Source organism: Crassostrea angulata, chromosome 9 (genome assembly GCF_025612915.1).
Source record: "Crassostrea angulata isolate pt1a10 chromosome 9, ASM2561291v2, whole genome shotgun sequence".
Classification (NCBI taxonomy): Eukaryota; Metazoa; Mollusca; class Bivalvia; order Ostreida; family Ostreidae; genus Magallana; species Magallana angulata.
Genome location: NC_069119.1, coordinates 20087792 through 20111539, shown reverse-complemented (window position 1 = coordinate 20111539; position 23748 = coordinate 20087792). Strand labels below are relative to the sequence as shown.

The window sequence follows — 23748 nt, the reverse complement described above, 5'->3', positions numbered from 1 at the left end:
CATCTCCTTTGTCAGAGTTTAATTTCGTGTCTTTAGAGGTGTTTGCGCTTTGTAATATTAAACTTTTGTTTTGCAGTGAGACAGTCACCCATGCTGTTAAATCACAGTATCTCGTTTCCTAGCACCAAGAAGTATTTCCTATAGCTTATTTTAACAAGTATTTGAGCTTAATATATCAAAATACCATATCAACGCCACAAATGTTTCTATGAGGTATCAATTCATTCTTCAAAGCCTCAAAATACCAAAGTGGGAATTTATTTTATGAAAATAAAACCTCAGACGAAATTAAATCTATTCCCATCCCACTGAAAAACTCGAGGCTCAAAGATGCATTGTATTTAATGTTTTATCTGGTTTAATCTGGTTTTAGAAGCAATACAATCGTTTGAGTTTGATGAAGCTTATGTTTAATTGTTACGGTATTTATTTTTATTAGGTAAAACTACATTAATTCTTTTTATATATATTTAGGAATTCAACGCTGTCCCCTCTGCAGTTTAAAACACTGTCTTGGTTATTTAGCTTAACTGTATTACACAACATTTCAGTTAAAAGACAATATGATAATTGCACTACTATTAATTTATCAATAAGAAAAAATTAAGAACATTTTATCTATTTGTATGAACTTTTTATTTATTAATTTATTAAGTTCTTAAGTGAAAACTGTATTACATAAATTTCTAATAAAAGGTATGATTTATATCTAAATATATATATATATATATATATATATATATATATATATATATATATATATATATATATATATATATATATATATATAAGACAACCATATATTTTTTCTTCTTCAGATAGTTAATTTAATATAAAGGTTTATTTCACTTGCTTAATGATAGAGATCGCAATTCTCAAAAATCCGTTTGGAGTTTGACAAGTGAAGACGACAGTTCAGAAAATATTAGTAAGTTAAGTAATTCTACTTTAATAATGGTGGATTGAATTGTAGATAGTTTCGGCAATTATAGTTATACAAAACGTTCATAGCATTGAATATTATGTTTCATTAAATTATTAAGAGTGTGTTTAACGGTAAATTTTACAGTGGGTATTGTTTAAGATTTGAATATCATTGTGTTATTTAAAAAGGTATAATTGAAATAGCATTTGTTTAATATCTTTATCACGATCACAAATGTTTTAAAACGTTCCTATTTTATACAAGCTACATATATGTGTTGTTTGAGTGTGAAATAAATATCACAGATATGATTTACAATATCGTTAATTAGTTTTGATAATCACCGTCTTTTACCCTATTTGTACTTAGCAAGTTCAGTTGTCAGAATTGATATTTTCAATTTAATTTATATTTTGTATTTATTGATTTTTTTATTTAAGAATAATTTATAAATTCAAATATTTAGAAATCATGTCTTGACAACTTTAGTGCATCAAAATCAAAATAAATAACGTATATTGATAAGTCGATATACTGTAATTGTACTTTAATATCATAAGATGAATACATTTCATAAAGCTAGATGGTTATTGATGTTTATTGTATGCCCTTGCAGGAACAAAATTTTTTATCTAACAAACATGTATATACTGTTACAGTTGTAAGAAGCATCAGGCTATAATACAGTTTCAACAAATATACTTAGTATTTGTTTCGGCCACTTGGATTGCATGTTTCAATAAAATTTAACGTGTGTTTACTGCTATCTTATCACTATAGTCATATAGAGTATTCAATTAAAAAAAATTACCTTGTGAATCATCTCTTGTTATGGATGTAATTCACTTTTTCAATCGAGCTATTTTTCGCACACACATATTCTTCTAGCGCAGGAATAACTCAATGATAACTCTGATTAAACCGTCTCATTGTCTGTTACTTCCATGTAATTTCCAAAGTCGACATTTTCCTTCTCAAATTTTCTAAACAAGAGAAAATGAATCAACTAATTAGAGTTGTTGGATATACCTCTGTTTAGAGTTAATCAAAGATAATAGAACTTCCACGACAAATTGTTTTCGATTAATGTCATTGTATCTATGGAAATTCTATTGCGTCTCTTGTAGATATTTTGCGTTTTAAAATGCAGATTTAATGATTCCGTTTAATAAATCAATATTATATTCAATGAAGTAATCATTAACATTTGAGAACAATACCAATCAACCTCTATTAATTTCAGGGATCTATAAAGTCCATTTGCTTTACTTATGAACATACAATGTTACCAATTACTGTATGTTCTTGTTAAACTTGGATTAAATGCAAGATTTACTACAGGTAAGGTTTCTATAACTGTTTCCTTATGCTTAAAAAAAGTTCAGCAAATAAACTAGAAAATTATTATAAATTTTTTAACTAACACAAAGAAACATCCTTGCATAAAATGAAAACATATATAAAAAATCTACCAGCCCTCTTTAATGATTGGAAATTCAGAATCTCAATTTTGGTTAGTTGGGGAAAAATCGCACAAATAGAAAACATACAACCATTAAAATAAATGACGCAAAGAAACAATGAAGAAAAAATAGGACTGACCAAGCAAAATATCATTTGGTTCCTTTTTGTTGGGCTTATAATCACATCGATTTAGTACATATAAGCATTCAATTAATTTACTGCCAAAGGTGTAACTTTTATTTTCAAACATTATTAGGCAAGCAAAGAACATTTCATAATGCCAATATCGATTGTAGTCAAAATAACATTTGTCTCTTTTGATAATTGTTTGTTAATTAAAAAAAATAATATGCGTTCTTTGGACTCTGTTAACTTTTTTCATTTCTATTTTTGTCGATTTAAATAGAACACAAAAGTAACAGCCTGTTGTTTATATATGTAAGGGTTACCATGGTAACATTAGCCGCTTAAAAGTCTCGGGTCAGTTCATGCAAGTCAATGAGGTCTTGCCCTATATATAGCTTTGGTTTCGATCAATCAATTTCCAATCATAGTACCACATAAACATACAAAAGCTACAGATTCATGCTTGATGTATATGAGAGCTGTTTGATAGGCAATGTGTATTGTTGCACAGTGCGATAACGCTGTGTACGATTTAGTGGATGATGATACTCTTGAATGGTTCTATGCAATACATTTCATCGGTATGAAAAGGAACTTTTAACTCCTCATAGTTCTTAACGTATTTCAAGAGAGCCAGTCGTTGGTCGTTGACCACTGTTGTAAAATAGTTGGGAAACGGGTTAAGAATATTGAAGAAATTAGACCATACATAAAAGATTTCACAAAACTTGGTCATTCGGTAATTATTTATTTTGGGAAAGTCTTTGGGTCAGGTAAAGTATCTTATGAGAAAATTCGTAGCTGGAAAAAGACATTTAAGACTACTGGCGGCACAAAGTCCGTCAACGTTGCAACGAAATCTGGACGATCTGTAACTGTAAAAGGCAACACAAATGTCTCAAAAGTCAGAAACAACTTTAAAGTGATGACTGATACACACTTCTTGATATTGCTAAAGCTGAAGGCATATGGCTTACGCTGGTACATTTCATTTTAAAGCTTATTTTGAAAATACCAATATTTGTTAGTTAGGTGGATATTGCGTTTATTAACAGATGATTTAAAAAAAAAACCGGTACGAGTACACACGCTAAGTAATTGCTAAATATGTTTCCCAAGTCCAATCAAAGAAAATTTGCAAATATTGTTACTCGTGACGAAACATGGTTTAGTATTTCGAACCAGTAAGAAAAATTGAAAACAAGGTATGGATAACTTACACGGTAGAAAGCCTATAGTTGCCAAAAAAAAAAACCACCATAATCCCAAAGGAAGGTACATTATTGTACATTCCTCGAATGTGGTGTTTTAGCCTACCAGTAACACCTTTCTTGGTATCAAGATGTTATATTAAAAAATACTTAAGAAATACTATCATAAACAATGCACTGTGTCGGGATTTCGGCATGGTCGACTACCTTATGAGCGTCTGCTTCATTACATACACATATTATAGCTTAAGCAGGAATTTCTAATCGATAAAGGTTACCGTCTTGCCACACCCACCATATTCTCCTGATCTTGGTTTAAGCGACTTTTTCCTTCTTAACCATAGAAAGTTCTTATAATGTCGTCATAATAAGTTCCGACAATACATCGGTACAGCCTTCGGTCAGTGCCGTAGAAATCTACCTTATCAGCGTACCGTGACGTATTTTGGAAATAGATTCAGAAGTCAAAATTATGTATTTCAAACCGCGGAGAATACTTTAAAAGAAAGTACATGTAATGTTCATTTCTCTTTTTGATTCGAATGCTTTTGTGACATCGAACAGTACAAATATATTATTAAATAATTTTGATTTGTTACAATATGTAGTAGAAACATTTTGACGCAGGAATCAAAAGAAATGTAATGCAAAACACCAGTGATATAAAATATCAGAAAGATTTTTTTTTCAATATTAATACACAAAATAATTGCATATTCATTTGTTAAAGGTAATTTAAATCCATTTTCCTAAGAAAAAAATATAAATCATACCCACCATTTACCCAAGACTGAAAATCTAGTCTAAACTCAACATATTTTGATAATTTCGAAACCTACATGGTTCTTAGAATTAATTTTACTTTATATCATTAAAGAATGTGTAAGTTATCTCCTTTTCATAGTAAAGACCTGAAATTTGGATACAATCATAACAAGCATTCAGACTTTATTAACATCAAAGTTTTAAAAGGTCATATAAAAAGGACAAAAGTCAAATATGATGACATCGTCTAGAATCTTATCATTTTTCGCCTCATTCAAATATTTTTGAACCTAGTTCTATCTATTACTAATGGTCAATTAGTCTTTTTTTGGTTAGATTTTAGTAAAATTTGAGTTATGCAATTTCTTTTTAGAGGCCTTTCAATGCTGTAAATTTGGTCTTAAAAGATAATTCAAAAGCATTATTCTTTCGTAAAACTACATTAGAATTAACTCAAATTTACCAGTTAGAATATATTTTAGCGCCTTTAAGTAAGAAAAAAGTAGTATCTTGAAAAGCAACTTAATGTCAAAACAAATTCTATCAAAGACTTTTTTCATTTCACACTCCACTGGAAAAAGATTCAAATGGTAGGTTCGAGGCAGTGTGAGCAAAAACTGTGAGCTAGGCCAAATTTTTTTTTAATTTAAAATATAATTCCTAATGAACAAATTATATGATATTCATAAAAAATGAATTAGAAGAAAATTTTGGCTTTTTCTGGTGTGTACTACTTTCAATAAAAAGTATGCTTACAAGTCATATATTTCAAAACGCAGTTTTGCAGTAGAATGCAATAGATCAAGTAATACAAATATTATCATCGCTTGCTGAATTGAACATCTCGTAATTTCTCTGTCTCAAAGAATCAAATTAAAGTAAAATAACTTACTTGTCTTCAATGTCGTACGTAGTTACATATATTAAAACTTTACACAAAGCGATGAGTCGAATAGAAATTAGTAATAAAACTTTAGTTTATTTGCAAACTGTATGTTACAAACACTAAGCACAATATGGTTATAAACAATATCATATCCTACTTGACACTTCTATATCTATGCTTCTAATTCATAGTCAAACACATTTTAAACATATTAACGGGATATACAATCTGCGCACAATATACAAAGGTTACACTACAAATATTCACCAAGATTTTTAATGCACAAGTCACTCTCCATCGGTACATCCTACTTCGTTTGTTTGAAAAGTTCAAGTGATATCGACTTGCTTAAACACTACGTAAAGGATTTAAATTTGCAGTTTCAATGTTTAATGATGTGTTGTGCACTACTTGACAGAAGTATCTTGAATTTTCTGTCTGATTACAGAAGCCAGTGATAGAGGTATTTTCACCACTGGTCTTTGTTTGTCTCAGCCTTTTGCAGAAATACATTTATTTGGTTTCATTTGCATTTATTTGTTTGATAGCCTTTACACAAAGACAAGTATCATGAATACATAAAAAAAAGTTGAGACTTTCTTCATTGCTTTCAGAAAGAAGGTGTTGAAGTTGCTATGCTAATTTTCCCTAAAGGAGTTGCAGATAAAATAGAAAATTCAAAGTTACAGGATTCGATGTAAATCCTTTTTTCCATGCAACGTTGTAAATAAAGCAGTGTAGAATTTTATTTCGAAACTTTGTATTAACTTATTTAAGACCATAAAATAAATTTAAAAATGGTTACACAGACAAATGTGGCAGAATTCCCGCTATATAAAAGGGGAATCCTCGTCATTGTGAAAAAATGCCTCCTTGAAACAAAATTAATTTAATCTTAACGTTTAGAGTAAGATAATTTTTGAAAACTGCCATTTCCGATTTTTGTTTCAAGAAGGCATATTTTTAATAAATCTGACTTTTGGAAAAAATCATTAATACCTTTGAAATCTATAAACGATGTATAAAATGTCCCCCTATTATTTCATGCCTAGATTAGTCGAGTGGTAACGCAGATAGAATAGAATATAACTGTGTCTTGTATTTTTGACTGGGTTCAAATCCCGAAACAGTTGGAATTTTTTTTAAATTTTAATTCTTTTAATCGCATGGAAAGGTAATGTTTTGACATAATTTAAGAATGTCTGAATAAAGTTATTTAAACTCTTGTAATGTAATACCCGTAGTTTGCATGCCTGCTTATTTTTTCAACATTACTGTGTGAAGTCTCCGTTATTAAACTTGATAAACATTTTCTTCTGAACAAGAGATTTTAAAACAATGCATCAATGTAGACAGTTGATTTTTCACCCTTTTTATGAAATAAACGGATAAGCTGATTTAAAAGATACATGTACAGGTTGTTAAAAGAAAACACAATCATTTTAGAAAGTTGGAATCGGTGACGAAGCAATAGGTTACTGAAAATATGTACGGAAAAATTTGTACTTTTTTACTAGACTTAGCGTTTATTTAGATACTATACAAAGATTGGATGATAATAATTACAACTCTGATGGTTTTGAAGAGCCAGAATAAGATTTATTCATGTATCTCAAGAATGATATTTTAAACACGCTGGACAGTAGATATAAAACTGAGATATGTTAACATTCGAATACAGAAAACATGTATATGGTAACTTTCTAACTGTACTTGGTGGCTGTCGTGTTCGATAGAAATGCGCCTAAAATAAATATTTCTTTATTTTGCCTCCGTACGGAACATACCCGCTATGTATATATAGTCGTCTACGTAATGTTTCTATATTTAGATGTGGCTCTCAAGCGATACGGATATTTAAGGTCCTTTCCAGGTTAGGGAATAGTCCCACTGTTTTGCAACACCTTCTTTGCAAATGTTCATTTCAAATGGATTGACATCTGGTAAAATCTTGGAAATCGGCTTTTCTTTTTCAGTTCAAGAGTTGATGCTCACAGCTCAGGACTGTAAAAATGCAAATATTTCTGCATCTTATAGCTATACTTTTGTTTTTTTGAAAGTTTAATTTGCTCCATTATTTGATAAAATCCTCCAACAAAAATAGAATTAGACTTATATTATGTTCAGATAAGCAACAAATACGTAACCGTTATATGGCTGGTGAACCAGATCGGAAAAGGTTTCTGTGTTTTCTGTCATAGTTTATCAAGACAATTTTAAAGTTTTTTGCAAAATCCTTAATTATCCTATTCTCAATTAAATCCAACGTTTAACTGATTTGTCATATCTTTTTTTTTTTGGTCTCGTTTACTCCTTTATCTACATTAAAATCTTTTTCCACATGCTGAGATAGGACCTAACGAATGACGAAAGTGATGTTGCCCTCGGGTGAACGCCTGAAGGAAGAATGAAGAAGGGTCGTCCAAAACAATATTGCGACGGGTTGTGGAGGTTAAACGCAACAATTCAGGCTGGAATTTCCTGGAATGCAGCACGCCATAAAGCCTCAGACCGGCACCAATGAATGAACGATATGTTTGCCTTATGAGCCTGCTGGCACGGAGTAAATTATGGTTAAGGTAAGAGAGGAACTCTTTTTCTGATTGGTTTTATTTCTATCATACATGTATATGCAAAATATGTTCTTATATCAGTCTATAGAAGAACAGAACCGCTCATTTCTTTTTGAACTGGTCCATAGGTTATTTTTTGACATCACAATGATAAACGGACGAGATTGTGGTTCAACAATTCCACTACTATAAATAAAACAATGTAATGTTCATTACTCTGACCGCTTTTAAAATAAAAGTAAAACAATCAACAATGTTAAATAGCTCAGGCGGATAGGATTTTGGTTGGTACGTGATCAAATCTGAAATACTCTATCATCTATCTATCTATCTATCAATCAATCAATCAATCAATCTATCTATTTATCTATCTACCTATCGTTTTGAATCAGTAGATTGTTTCCTTAAAACCCTGGACCAACATGCATGAAAAATCATTGTGATACAGCCTCAGGAGATCCATTCACAATATTAATTTCACTTGTTTGACTGATGTTGAAGCAGACACTACATAAAATTCGTCGTTACTTTCTTTCCTTAGTATCATTCTACTCGGAAGTGGAATTTGTTCGAATATTTTCAGAGCATATCCTGCGCTGCTAAGCATGTGTATGTTGTTGCTAAAATTTCCGGCGATATATATATTTTCCACAAAGTCCTTTGTCAATCCCCAGGGTCTTTTTAACTCAGAATGTTCATATTTCCACAGCTCTCGCCCATTGCTCTCAATTCCTCTGACAATTCGCATACCAGTCACTGTACGACCGATGTACACTATGTTTCCAATGTTCAAAGAAATAACATCAAGAACTCTGCCTTCTGCAGGTATAATTTTTTGTTCTTTTCCATTTGTTTCTAAGTGGAGAATAGCATTATTGCAACCTACAACCAAATTTTCTTGAAAAACAGATACTGAAAAACACCGCCTGTTAATGTTAAATTTTATACGCGAATATGTGGCACTGTTTTCAAGATATTCAATAGCGTGCAAGTTTTTCCTGTTGCTAACCGCATATATTTTTCCCCTCATCATAACAGCATGAAGAATAGTAAATCCAAAATGTACGCTTTTACGACATAATCCAGATGTAGTGCAAACTAAATTGGTTTTATCGTCAACACAAACAAACAGATCTGCATCATTTTGGAAGAGAAACATTTCATTAATCCTTGCACCATATTTATGGTAAATGTCCAGTACTGTCTTCTCTACTTGTGCTATTCCCTTTGGAATGGATTGAAACTCTAGAATACTCAGAGATATTGGCTTTTCATTCACAGTTAAAGATGCTAATTGCTTACTACTTTTGACTTCATTTAAAACACTGGAAAAGGTAGCAGTTATTGCAGTGTCCTTTATGGATAACTTTGCACTTTTTAAACGTTTCAATTGCTTTTTAATTTGGTAAAATCCTCCGACATAACCAGGGTTACAAGACTTTTTGCTTGGATTAGCCAGGAAAGCTTTGCAGTGATTGGACAGGTCGATTAGGTCAGAGAAGGTTTCCATGTTTCCAGCTATTGCTTTTCGAGTAGCTTTCATACCTTCTGCAAGATCTTCAAGAAGCTCATGCTCAAGTTTTTCCATTGTTTCATTGATTTCTTGTCTTATTCTTTTGGACTCATCTCTTATTTCATCGGCCTTATCTTCTATTTTTGATTGCTTTTCCTTCTGTATCTCCTTTAATTTCTTTAAATGACTAACAACACGATCAATTTCAGAAATCATTTGTAGACTGTCGTTGTCCTTTTCAATATGTTCAAAAGCCTTTTCAATTGTGTCCATTTTGCAGGTTTTGTGGTCTGTTACACAGCATACAGAACAACAAGGCTTGTCATGATCAAAGCAATACAATTCTATATGCCTAAAATCATGTTTACTGCAAAAATTTTCTTCTGTTTTACGATGAAAAGACTTGTTAATTACATTCAAAGGTACCACTTCATGTTCTTTAGTAATTGTCAGCTTCTTGTGATGATCAGTACACCCCGCACATAAACATTCAATACATGAACCACACAGGGTACTGGCCGATTCCTCTTTGTTGTCATTAAGACATGGTTTGCAAAGCTTAAGAACTTTTTCGTCATTACTTTTAATCATAAATTCGATAATCGCATTTTTGGGAAAGGTTTCTGCCCACAGTGAAGGATTGTCAGTGGAAATTGAACCTGGAACATATTTTCGACAAACAGGACAATGAAAACCCGTCGGAAAATCCTTTCCTATACACGAATTGTTAATATGATTATTCAAACACTGTTGACAAAAGTTATGTGAACACGGAATACACCTTGGATTTTGTAATGTTTCCATGCAAATAGGACATATTGTAACATCCATTTTGTTTCTCAAAGTATGTGGAAAATCCTACTTTCAGTTTGAAAAGCATTTTATATCCGCGATCGATATAGAGACAGGGAACCAGTTTAGCACTTTGCCTCGGTCATATTTGGGGACGCGTTATAAATTTACAGATTGCATGTACGAAAGCCGAAAGCTTTCAAATTTTAAACCTATAAAATTTTAGATTAATTTTTTTTAACCTCCGAATTTTAATTCTAAGTTTGTTTATCTGATCTTCTAAAATTTTATAAAACAGTCTACGACTACTAAAAAATTGAATGAATCCTTATATCCTAAAACGTGTGTGTTGGATAATTATCACATTTTGTGTTTATTTAGGCGTAATACATGATTTCAGCATCATCATTTAAAATATTTTTTCAATATTTGTCCCTGCCAGTCAGATAAATATTAATAGTGGAATCATAGTTCATGTTATATTCCCGTCATTGTGAAATAGAAGCTACATATTGCAGATATATGGTGCTTTTTAAAGACAATTTAAGGGAAAATTCATGTAGAACAAATGAATCAGTAACTCAAGTTTTGTATTATATCCTTGGTTCTTTTCAATATGCTTATATGCATGCCCAACATTTTTGTTTTTGAGAGTACCGTTAACAAAATTTCATTCGCGGGAAATTTATTTCACGATTAACGTGAGATAAACTCAATTGGTCGCGGCGACTAATTTTTGCGATCAAGCGGTATACACCAAAATCAACTTAATCCAAGAAATGGAGTTTTAATTCGAATAAGTTAATTGTCAGTTTGAAATTAAACAAAATACACAAAATTCTATTTTGCCTGTGCTTGAAATGCTATGAATATTGACATCAAAGAAAGTGGTAATGCAGATTTTTATTGATTATTTGCGGAAGTGTATGGGTCTGATTTGGTATCTTACGAGTCGGTTAGTAGGAAAAGACAGACATTTCTGCCTGAGATGCAGCAAAATATGACCTACATCTGGTCAAGGCAAATTAAATGTCTCAAAAGTCAGAGAAATAACTGATACACTGATACACGATTTGTAATTTTGCCGAAACTGTTTGCATATCGCTATCGTTCGTGCATTTCATTTTGTGACGTATTTGAAAGTATGAAAGAAAGGTAAATACCGAATATACATGATTGTATTGACAGACGATTAAAAAAGGGTACGAGTACAGACGGCAATACTGTTGTAAATATATTTCCCAATCATCCATGTTTCTCTAATTCAATCAAGCAGTCTGCAAATATTTTTACTGGTAACAAAACAAGGGTTCAATATATCGAACCAATAAGAAACATTGAAAAACTAAATATGGCTAACTGGAAACGGTAAAAAGAGTTGCCAAAAGAACCATGTTCTTATCAGGTGTTGAAAAAGGCGTACAAAATTCATTGTCGACCGGCACAAGTGTTACAGCTTATTCATGATAATGCTCCATCACACACATCTGAGCATAGGAAGCAATTTTTAGACGAAGGTTACCATCATGCGACACCAACCATGCTTTCCAGATCTACAAGCGACTTTTACCTTTTTTAACATCAAACATTCTATTCTGGTCGTCAATACAAATCCCGATAAGCCGTTGGCTCAGCCATCAGTCAGTACCTTATAGGTCTAACTAAATCAGCGTATATGTCAAAAGGAAAAAACCAAACTTTTTCCTTCTTTTTGCTACCAAATATTTGGGCCATCTGTGGAGAAAACTCTTGAATTTAATTTATTTATCTCTTCGATGTGTGGATTGCCTCATCCTTGGGCAATCAAAATACACCACGGAAATAGAATTTTATTGTCAAATGACAAAGTTGCAAACCTCTTAACCACAAAAGCTATTGGTTTTCCCCAAAGATAGCGGTCAAGAAACTTAACTTTTGCAAAGCGTGGATTGGTTTATTTTTGATAAAAACTAATGGCCATTTCAATTTTTAACTAGAATGCTTTTGAGATATCATACAATATACATAACAAATGGAACAACTATCGTATGGTTTTCGATGGTTCTATTACTGTAGCACTTATTATTTTGAATTGTTACAGCATGTGGCGCACAAGAATCAAACAATAATGTTTTGTCAAGAATTAGTACAAAAAATAATGATATAATTCTTTATAATGCTACTTTTAATCCATTTTCTTACCAATAAATATAATTCATACCCATCATTTACTCAAGGCTGAAAAACTGATGTACTGCAGATTTTGATAATTTTGAAATCTACAATTGAATGGTGATACTTAAGTGTTGCTAGGATCTTTTACTTCGTTGTTGTAAATGAAAACAACGCAGTTGAGTGCAATGAAATTGAAGAAGTTAAGAAGGTTTACAAAAAATAAAGACAATAATTATTTTATGCGATTAACAATAGGATTCTAGCAGTAATACTAATATACAAGTAACAATTGCCGATCGAATCATTGTATCATGCATACAAATGAACTTCGGGGAAGTTTTACACTTTTTGGTTTTTTGTTAAGGTAAAAAGTGATCTATTTTTAACTGTCCCGTGATACCTTGACAGAGGGAAAAATTTCACTAGAAGACAGCGACCAGGGTAGGGGCCCTCGGGATGCTTCCGAGCCCCATGTTCCTTACCCCGTTATAATGAATAGTGCATTTTTTATGACCCTTTTCCTTAAAAACTAGAAATGAACACATCACCATATTTTCACAGTGGTAGTGGTTTACCACTAGTAGATGACCCTAAAAATTTCAGGCCCAAAATATGAAAAATACATTTTAAATTGCGAGCTGCGTTCTAAAATGCAGTTTACTTTTGAATTGTGAACAGCGAACAGCAAACTGCGCTCCAAAAACTGATTGCCTTCAAGGATCGACTCGATTCTGAAGAAGAAATATTATTCCTTAGTAAACTTGATATTAATATTCAGCATTGTGTTTATAAATTAAAACTTTTTTATAAAATGACCATTATATCGACAATTATTAAACTCGGAGTCGTCTAAACCTACTTGCGTTGGAACTACAACATAGACTTTTGCAGAAGTGCAGTTCTTTTGGTTTCCTTTGTATCCTTTTTACAATAGCGTCTACACAGCCGAGAACAAATCTATCTTGCAAACAAGTCTATATTTCGTTCGAATATGTTTTTAAAAAGTCGCATCTAACAACACGAATTCTGAATTCTATAACATTGTAAAGGATATCCAAAATTTCGCAAACAAAAACATTTTATTATATAAAAAGATGAAAAGACGTTTAATCGCCTTCAAAGTAATATCTTGAATAAATGATAGTTTCTTCATTGCCCTCAGGACTTTGCAAATTTTATCTCTAAATGAGTTGTTTCTGAAATTAACGTATTATTTTAGTAAAGAATGTAGGATCCTCACAGTTCAGTGACTGTAATAAGTGCACATATTTTTGCATCGTTTAGCTATATTTTAGCATATTTTAAACGTTTAAGTAGCATCTTTATTTGATAAAATCTCTGACAAAAATAGAGTTAGACTTCTTAAGTTTTAATTAGTGAGGAATATATCTCAGTTATGGAACTATTAGAACAAGTCAGAGAAGGTTTCAGTGTATCCTATTATGGTGTATTGAGACAACTGGAAAACTTTTGCAAAAATCGTTGAATACCTAGCTTTATTATTTCATCTGCATTGAGTTTTATTTCTGACTGGTTTCACCTTTTGATATTTATGTAAATACGTTTCCTAAAATGAAGCTACAAAAATTAAAACTGTTTATTTCTGTGTGATTGCCTATCCGGTCAAGTTTTGATTGTCACAATGATCAATGTGCAAGCTTATCTCTGGTTTAAAAGACGTAATATTATAAACATAAAATTACAGTTATGTTTATCACTGAACGATTTTCCTTCTTTAAACGTATCTCTAAGTGAGAAACAGCAATGTTCACCAGGATGTATTTACATCTACGAAGTATGATTGCTTCTATTTCTTACGGAAACTTATAGTTAATTCATAGCTGTATAGAAACAACCAGACTGAAATCAATATGCCCCGTTTATCGACTTGTCGAAATCTACAGCGGCTGAAACTAACAGGACTGAAACTGACACGCCCTGTTTATCGATTGGTCGAAGCCTACAGCGACCTTAGAAAAATTCCGGACTGCACGAAATAATTATGATGATGTCAGACTCAAAGCCTCACAGAAACGATTTGGCTGTTTCTTCTAGCTAACGTACTTATGTACGTTAACAGTAATTTAGTGAATTTTACTAAATTTTAATTTCAGTTTTAAATAGTTAAAAGAAAGATGTTAATATAAAAAATAAAATGCTTTCTTTGATTATTCATGCAATTTATAAAGGTAGCGACATTGCAGAAAAAATGCATAGCCCGCTACATGTATCTATCTTAATCAAATGATTGTATTCTATACACTTTAATCAACATGCATAATAAATGTCAATTTTGTAATAAAATCCTCAGGAGATACATTCATCAGATTAATTTGACTTTTTTGATCGAATTGAAAGCGGACACAAGATAAATTTCGTTGCTACTTTCTTTTCTAATTAGCATTCTGCCAGGATAAGGAATTTGTTCGAATATTTTCAAAGCATATCCTGCACTGCTTAGCAGGTGTATGTTATGGCTAGAAAAACCAGCGATATAGATATTTTCAACATAATCCTTTGTCAACCTAAAAGGAAATTTCAACTCGGAATGTTCATATTTCCATAACTCTTGTCCATTGCCATCGACTGCTCTGACAGTTCGCTCCCGATTTAATGATTTTTGACCTATGTAAATATGGTTGCCAGAAATGAGAGAAATAGTGTCAATAATACAGCCTTCTGCGGGAATATTTTTCCTTTCCTTTCCATTTGTATCCATGTGTACAATAGCATTGACGCAACCTACAACCAAACTTTCTTGAAAAACAGACACTGTAAAAGCCTGTCTAGTAATGTTAATCTTGGTACACTTACAAGTGGTATTGTTTTGAGGTATTTCAAGATTGTACAAGTTTCCCTTGTCGGTTACTGCATATATTTTTTTCCTAATCAGAACAGCACGAAGAATAGAAAATCTGAATTCTACGCTTTTATGACAAACTCCAGATATGTCAGAAACTACGCCGGTTTTATCGTCAACAAAAACCAAAATATCTGTGTTATTGTCAAAGAAAAGAATATCATTGATAGCTGCATCATCTTTTAAAATGTCCAGTACTTTTTTTTCTACTTGTACAACTCCCTTTGGAACGGATTGAAATTCAAGATTAATCAGGGATATTGGATTTTCCTTCACAGTTAAAGATGCAGATTGCTTACTACTTCTTATTGTTTTTAAAAAATTGGGGAAAGTTGCAGATATCTCTGCGTCCTTTATGTATAACTTTGCACTTTTCAAGCGTTTCAATTGCTTTTTTATTTTATGAAATCCTCCTACATAGCCAGGGCTACACGTCCATTTTGTCGCACTAGTCAAAAATTCCTTACAGTGATTAGAAAGATCGAGGAGATCAGAGAGGGTTTCCATATTTTCATCTATGGCTTTCTGAGTTAATTTCATATTTTTTGCAAGATTTTCGTGAAGCTTGTGCTCAAGTCTATCCAATGTATCGTTGATTTCCTGTCTCAGTTTGTTTGTCTCATCTCTTATTTCATCTGCTTTATCTTCTAATTTTGTTTGCTTTTCCTTTTGAATCTCCTTTAACTTCTTTAAATGACTTTCGGCGCGACAGATTTCTGAAAGCATTTGTTGACTTTCATTTTCCTTTTCAATTTTGTCAAAAACTGTTTTAATCGTGTCCATTTTGCAGGTTTTGTGATCTGTTATACTGCAAACAGAACAACAAGGTGTGTCATGATCAAAACAAAATAAATCTAAGTACCTCAAATCGTGTTCATTGCAATTATGTTCTTCTTTTTCAAAATAAGAAGGCTTGTGTATTTCATCCAAAGGTACCACTTCGTGGTCTTTGGTTATTGTCAGTCTCTTGTGGTGATCAGTACATCCCTCACATAAGCATTCCATGCATGATTTACACAAAGTACTGGCTGTTTCCTCTTTGTTGCCACTCAGACATGGCTTACAAAATTTAAGAACGTTTTCGTCGTCAGCACTATGAATTAGAAACTCGATCGTTTCGTTTTTAGGAAATGATTTTGCCCACAATGAAGGATTATTAGAAATTGAACCCGGAACATATTTTCGACATACAGGACAATGAAAACCCGTCGGAGAATCCTTTCCATGACACGATGTGATAATATGATCATTCAAACACTTTTGGCAAAACGTATGTGAGCATGAAATACTTCTTGGTGTTTGTAATGTTTCCATGCAAATAGGACATTTCGTAACACAGTCATCCATTTTGTTTTTGCACTACTGGCTCTAAAAAGTACTGAAAGTGCCATTTTTTTACTGATAATTTCTGATATTTACTGATATTGTACTGTTAGTGCTGAGAATTGCTGATATTTACTGATAATTTTACTGCTGTTACTGATAATTGCTGTTGGTTCTGATATTTACTGATATTTACTGATGCTTTTGCTGTGAGCTCTGATAATTACTGATATTTACTGAGATTTACTGTTGGTACTGAGAATTGCTAATAATTACTGAGAATATTTTAAGGCCCAAAACATTGTCTTTTAATTATTAAATAACACATATTTCAGATTTAACACAATTTATTTGATTATATATTCTTAAGTTTTATTTATTTGATATTAAGCTTCTTTTGAACTTCGGAAACTCTCAGATCACATTTTAGACAATATTAGAAAGCCGGTCAAAAATTGGTACTTAAACTTAAGGCAGACTCCACAAAAATTTTAATTTCTAAATGCGGTGGACATTTTTTTTTTCAACAATGAAAAACCCCATAATTCTTAACATGATTATTTTTCTTTTCAAAATGAGAGATACCCGGTCAGGACTTTATAATGTCTTTGAGGTTTTACTTCACAGAAAAATTAGCGAGGCAGTATCTGTGTATAGTATAGTTACATACTTTCAGCAGATCAAGAGGTTTGAATGTCGCAATTCAACCTTGTAAATTGTCAGTCTGGCACCTTGTGTATGACATTACGTAATATCCGTATACAGGAATCCATGATCTTGAGAATATTTATTCAAAGAGAAAAGTATTATTTTTATTGACAACAATATAAATAACGTATTAGAATGATTTTCATATTCATCATCTTATTTGTTCCGCATACAATTGATTAAAAAAAGTTGGATAAATAATATCTCTCTCTCTCTCTCCTCTCTCTCTCTCCCCTACCATTTGCTGAAATCAAACTAGGTAACAATCGGCGAAGAATAATTTTTATTGTCCGACCTTTCACTCTTTCTCTTTTAATACATATGTAATATATCTTCTGTTGCGCGGCTAAGTAATGTTGTCATGATCTAGTTCTATTATTGTAAATCTGCCCACCCTGCTCTCTCTCTCTCTCTCTTGCTCGCATATATTATCTAGTCCTAAAATTTGAGTTTCCGAGTCAAAATGGCATAACGGCATTAGCACGATAAAGTTCTATTTCAGCAACACAACCGCCATTTCAAACACAGATTTCGAGTGTAAACTATTCTAAGACTACAAAGAACACCAGCTTAATATAGTGAAAAAGTGTTACAGCTTATCATGCTTTCATTCTCTCTCTCTCTCTGATCTCTCTCTCAGATAATCTATTATAACGTATTTTGAGGCGTCAATGCAGAAAGGCATAAGCATGATTATGTCCCATTACAGTATCATAACCACCGATTGCAACAGCGATTTGATTGAAAACACCTCTCTCTCTCTCTCTCTCTCTCTCTCTCTCTCTCTCATTAATACTTTATTCATGCACTTGTATGCGGTTATATGACCAGCGGCTATACAATTTTGAAAAGAAGACACACAATTTAACTGATTTTCCTTAATCTATGAACGCTTAGATATTATTTAGTCTCCACGCCTAAAAGCAAGCAGAAACAAATATTTTGTATGTCTGGGATTAAGAAAAACCTCAGAACTAACAGAGAGCACTCAGACTATACACACGACAGGGTGACCACGGCAAGGTGTGAAAACTGACCACCTGTGTATATGTCTGGCAGTCGCTGAAAAGATTCTTTTGTATGTCTGGGATCATGCAAGAAAACCCTCAGAACTAACAGACAGCGCTCAGAATATATACACGACAGAGTGACCGTGGCAAGGTGTGAAAATTGTCCACCTGTATATATGTCTTGCGGCCTCAGAATAAACAAATATAAATGGCCGGGAAATACAATGTGAAATAAAAGTGTTTGATTTTATTTTGAAAACAAAATTAGTGATTATGGCCGGGATAAAAACATCTAAAGTTTATAATTTTAAATATTTAACACGGTTCAATTAAAGAGTTGATCGCCCAAAATTTAGAATCATTAAATAGATGTTTATCAATTACATAAAGTGGTTAAAATCTTTATAATTTTTGTCTTTACTATGGATTGTTCTATATATACAATGTAACACTGTAGTATCGAGTGGATTGGCGCACGGGGATGGGATATGTAGCAATTCTGCAATTTCTACATTCATTTATTTATGTGCTGAATTGTGTTAATCAGCTAAAATAAAACTTAGAACAAGAACAAACAGAAAAAATATGCATTGAAATAAATAAGCAGATTATAAGAAGAATAATCAAATATAATTTTTGTGGTTGTAAAAAAGAAGTTACTGTTGATAAAACTTTAGTTAGATCTTACATATTTCTTTTTAAAAAATGCACGGTATTTGTTTACCGATAATTTTAAATAAATATCTTTTGCATGTTACAGTAATTAAAATTAATCTCTTAAAAATCCCCTGTCTGTAATTCTCAGTAATTATCAGCAATTCTCAGTACCAACAGTAAATCTCAGTAAATATCAGTAATTATCAGAGCTCACAGCAAAAGCATCAATAATTATCAGTAAATATCAGAACCAACAGCAATTATCAGTAACAGCAGTAAAATTATCAGTAAATATCAGCAATTCTCAGCACTAACAGTACAATATCAGTAAATATCAGAAATTATCAGTAAAAAATGGCACTTTCAGTACTTTTTAGAGCCAGTAGTGTTGAGAGTACGTTATTTATTATTCCTAGTTTCGGTTTGGAAAGCACATGACTTGATTTAGTGTACAATAGTGTAAGCATTTTGTTTTGTATATCAGGTGCACTTAAATGGTGTAGTATACATTGTGTAGGGAAGATAATTAATATAGCGGAAAAGGATTATTCTTTTAGGCAAATTTGATGTTCAGCGACCATTTGGTTTTGATATAAATGCAGCGAAATAAACACATTTTAAAATTAAGGGCTCACGTACAAACTAAAACTAATGTATGCGAATTTTAATCCGTTATATTTCTTAAAATCATTTGTCGAGTTTCCAGTCATATACTATTAGCGTGTCCGCCATATTGGTTTTCAGTGCTACACCCAACAACACATGTCCCTGACTCTTCGTAAGAAATGTACACCCGATGTAGAACTAAACTCTACAACACTGAACTCGATTTACAAGTGTACACGATGTACACCTTTTTGGAAAATCAAGTGTGCCCATGGTGCACTTATATGGAAGGCTAATTTGGTAAAAAAAAAAAAAGCGTCTTGTTTCGGAGTCTAACACTGTTCTGTTGTTATATTACAAAATTTGATTTCGTAATTTACGCAGGGTTGTTAATGTCATTATACAAATGTACCTTTAAATCTTCCGACACTGTTAACTGTAATTGTACGTTAACAATATAACGAGCATCTAACTTATAAAACTGTGTTGTAAGCTATGTTGATCGATGCAATTATGAATGCTTACTATTTATCAATGCAGTAGTTTGAATGAATGAACTGTAATTGTCGTCAAATATAAATTATGGGAATTTTATATGTTACATGTTATTAAACATATTAATTAGTTATATGATGATGAATACTTCTTATGCTAACTACGGAGTCGGTTTTTCTTTTAAATTGCTATGGAAGGTGGTATGTGTATTTATTATATACTTGGTTTTTTTTTTATTCTTTGAAACCTTTGAACGGTCATTTGAGAGTCCTTGTGCAAAAATTCCCTTGAGCCTGTTAGCAATAGTTAACTATTTTTATTGATCATACATTTTTAATATAAACTGCTTTTAAAAGCTGTATTTGGCTTGTAATGAAAGAATTAAATATTGTCTCATTGAGAAACCGACTAAAATGCCACAGAAAAACGCAATAAAAATGATATGATATTAGTGTCAAAATATGCTCCTGGGAACATGTAGCAATGAACTATATTGGTTAAAGAACCCTCAATATTTGTATAAAAATTATAATTTTAAAATGATTATCATTAGTTAAAGTTATTTCTCCTTTTCACAATATTGTTGTAAAATGCGAAACTGACGAATAAGACTTTGGGTTTGACTTTATTCGGTGAATTTGCAAGTTACAAATGGAAAGTAAATAACACAAAAAGTAGATGGATTGGACTCAGTAAACTTTAGACCGGTACGTTAATTTCTAACATTAACACTGTGACATGAACATAGTGATTTGTCAAATTCATACATGCAAGATCATAACAATGGGCAAAAACGGCCAAAATCTCAGAAAATTACATTACAGGAAATTGTAGACATCGTGTCTAATGAAATATGCGTTAAGCTGCTTTATAAGAAGTGAATTCGATGTATTCGTGCTGAATGAGAGCCATGAAAGTTCTAGTGACAGTGTTTCCTAAATACGCACTATATCGCCTAAGTGACTCATATAAAAAACTTTCCAGTGCAACACTGTACCCTAAGGCTGGATGTCATAATCTACAATACCAGACTATAAAGATTTACTATACATTGACTTAACCAATTATGATAAGCAAAAATGTTATTCTGCTTGAGTTCATAAAGTCAGTAAAGAAATTATTGATACGAGAACTTCAAACAAACGTTTTATTAAAAATAAAATACAATAATAGACTGTTTTGGAAAAGAACGCAATATGACCTATTATGCATTCGGTCTGTATACAAATACTAGTAGTCGATAAACTCCAAAAAATACATCAGGATTATCGAAGTATTCCTATAGTCAATGATAATATTTTCTGGCGCGTCAATGTTCTGTTCTAGTCCGCTACCGCAACTATATACAGTAAAATAAATGCCATACAATTTATGTCGGTTAATGAACTGGTTTTGTGCAAAGTATTTATAAAGATATAACAAAAATCTATTATGTCCTCGATTTGTTCTTTTCACAATGTGAATTTGAACAACTTGATTGTATTATCACGGGACACTACTAAGAAATCTTTATTTTCTCTCATGTATATTATTCTACTTGGATCTGGAATCTGTTCAAATATTTTCAAAGCATAACCTTCATTGCTGAGCACGTGAATGTTGTTGCTAGAGTAGCCGATGATGTATATACGATCAGCAAGGTCAGTTGTTAAACATCTGGGATATTTCAACTCGGGATGTTCGTATTTCCATAACTCGTGTCCATTGTCATCGATTGCTCTGACAGTTTGAGTATCTTCCATGGGTCGACTATTTATTTTTTTACTTATATAGATTAAATTACCAGAAGTCAAAGAGACAATATCAACAACACATCCTTGTGCAGGAATGCTTTTCTTTTGTTTTCTATTTGTATCCATTTGTAAAATAACGTCAACGCTACCAATAAGTAAACTATCTTGAAAGGAAGATATTCCAAAACAACGTTTAGTTGTGATAAATTTTGTAAAAGATTTTGGATGATAATTCTGATCCATTTCAAAGGAATAACACTTTTCCTTGTCGGTAACAGCATACATATTCTTTCCTAGCATAACAGCACGAAAAATAGTATATCTCAAGTGAATGAATGCCTGACTACCTTCAAAAGTATTATCGCCAACTTGGACAAAGTTATTGTCTAAACAAACAAAAATCTTTGCATCATTTTCAAGGGAAAGAATATCATGAATGTTTGCCTCATTCCATGAAATTTGACGTACTGTCTCCAGAGATTGTGCACATTCCTTTGGAATGTTTTTGATATCTGGATAAAACAGGGATGTTTCTTCGAATGATAAAGATGCAAATCGCCCACTTTTCTTAAGAAAAACGTTGAAGAAAGTTGCAGTTATATCGGCATCCTTTAAAAATAACTTTGCACGTTTTAAACGTTTCAATTGCTTCTTTATTTTATAAAATCCACCAACATACCCAGGGTTACACGATCTTTTGCTATGATTGGTAAGAAATTCCTTGCAGTGATTGGAAAGGTCGAGAAAATCAGAGAAGGTTTCTTTATTTCCATCTATCGCTTTTCGAGTTGATTTCATATTTTGTGCAAGATCTTCGAGTAGCTTGTGCTCAAGTCTATCTAATGTTTCATTGATTTCCTGTCTTATCTTGGTTGTTTTTTCTTTTATTTCATCGGCCTTGTCTTCTATTTTTCTTTCCTTTTCATTCTGAATCTCTTTTAATCTCTTTAAATGATTTTCGACATGATCGATTTCTGAAAGCATTTGTTGACTTTCATCTTCCTTTTCAATTTGTTCAAAAGCCTTTTCAATTGTGTCCATTTTGCAGGTTTTGTGTTCCGTTACACTGCAAACAGAACAACAAGGTGTGTCGTGATCAAAACAAAACAAATCTAAGTACCTGAGATCGTGCTTATTGCAATAATCTTCTTCTGTTTCAAGATACAAAGACTTGTTTATTTCGTCCAAAGGTACAACTTCATGGTCTTTGGTAATTGTAAGCTTCTTGTGATAACTAGTACATCCCTCACATAAAAATTCCATGCATGATCTACACAGTGTAGCTGCTGGTTCTTTTTTGGTGTCATTCAGACAGGGTTTGCAAAACTTGAGAACTTTTTTGTCATCATTCTGAATCATAAAATCGATGGTTGCATTTTTAGGAAAGGTTTTTGCCCAGTGTGAAGGGTCCTCAGAAATCGAACCCGGAACAAATGTACAACAAACAGGACAACGAAAACCTGCTGGAAAATCCTTTCCCTGACACGATGTCTCTATATGATCCCGCAAACAATTTTGACAAAATGTATGTGAGCACGAAATACATCTCGGGATTTTTAGTGTTTCCATGCAAATAGGACATATCGTAACAATGTCATCCATTTTGTTCCTTTAATGATACGGCAGTTCCTACTTTCTGTTTAAAAAGCGCATGACTTCGGTCACTGATTAGGCACGTTCACAGGTATGGAAAGCTAAAAGGTTTTTAAAATACTTAAACTTCACAAAATAAATTTTTCTAAAATACTTAGTATAATATCTGTTTATCCTTCTTAGCTAGGTATCTATTTCCTACAAAAAGGTTCTTTTTCTGATTTTTAGAAATAATTTTAATCGAAGCGAATATTCCGCCTATGAGATATATTTAACCTACATGTTTTAGTTATCTTGGCCTTTGAGTAACTAGGAAACAAAAAGTTAAAGCTTCAGGTTTTACATTGGTTTTTT

The 23748-nt window shown here is 32.2% G+C and overlaps 3 protein-coding genes across 3 annotated transcripts; all 3 read right to left on the bottom strand.

Moving 5' to 3' along the window:
• Positions 1–7017: 7017 nt before the first annotated feature.
• Positions 7018–10325, bottom strand: LOC128162347 (E3 ubiquitin-protein ligase TRIM36-like). The gene has a single exon (XM_052825505.1). The coding sequence runs from the start codon at positions 10292–10294 to the stop codon at positions 8414–8416; it is 1881 nt and encodes a 626-aa protein (XP_052681465.1). The 5' UTR covers positions 10295–10325; the 3' UTR covers positions 7018–8413.
• A 4329-nt stretch (positions 10326–14654) lies between these two features.
• Positions 14655–16620, bottom strand: LOC128162113 (RING finger protein 207-like). The gene has a single exon (XM_052825311.1). The coding sequence runs from the start codon at positions 16614–16616 to the stop codon at positions 14733–14735; it is 1884 nt and encodes a 627-aa protein (XP_052681271.1). The 5' UTR covers positions 16617–16620; the 3' UTR covers positions 14655–14732.
• A 3932-nt stretch (positions 16621–20552) lies between these two features.
• LOC128164175 (uncharacterized) lies at positions 20553–23408 on the bottom strand. The gene has a single exon (XM_052827927.1). The coding sequence runs from the start codon at positions 23401–23403 to the stop codon at positions 21520–21522; it is 1884 nt and encodes a 627-aa protein (XP_052683887.1). The 5' UTR covers positions 23404–23408; the 3' UTR covers positions 20553–21519.
• Positions 23409–23748: the final 340 nt, after the last annotated feature.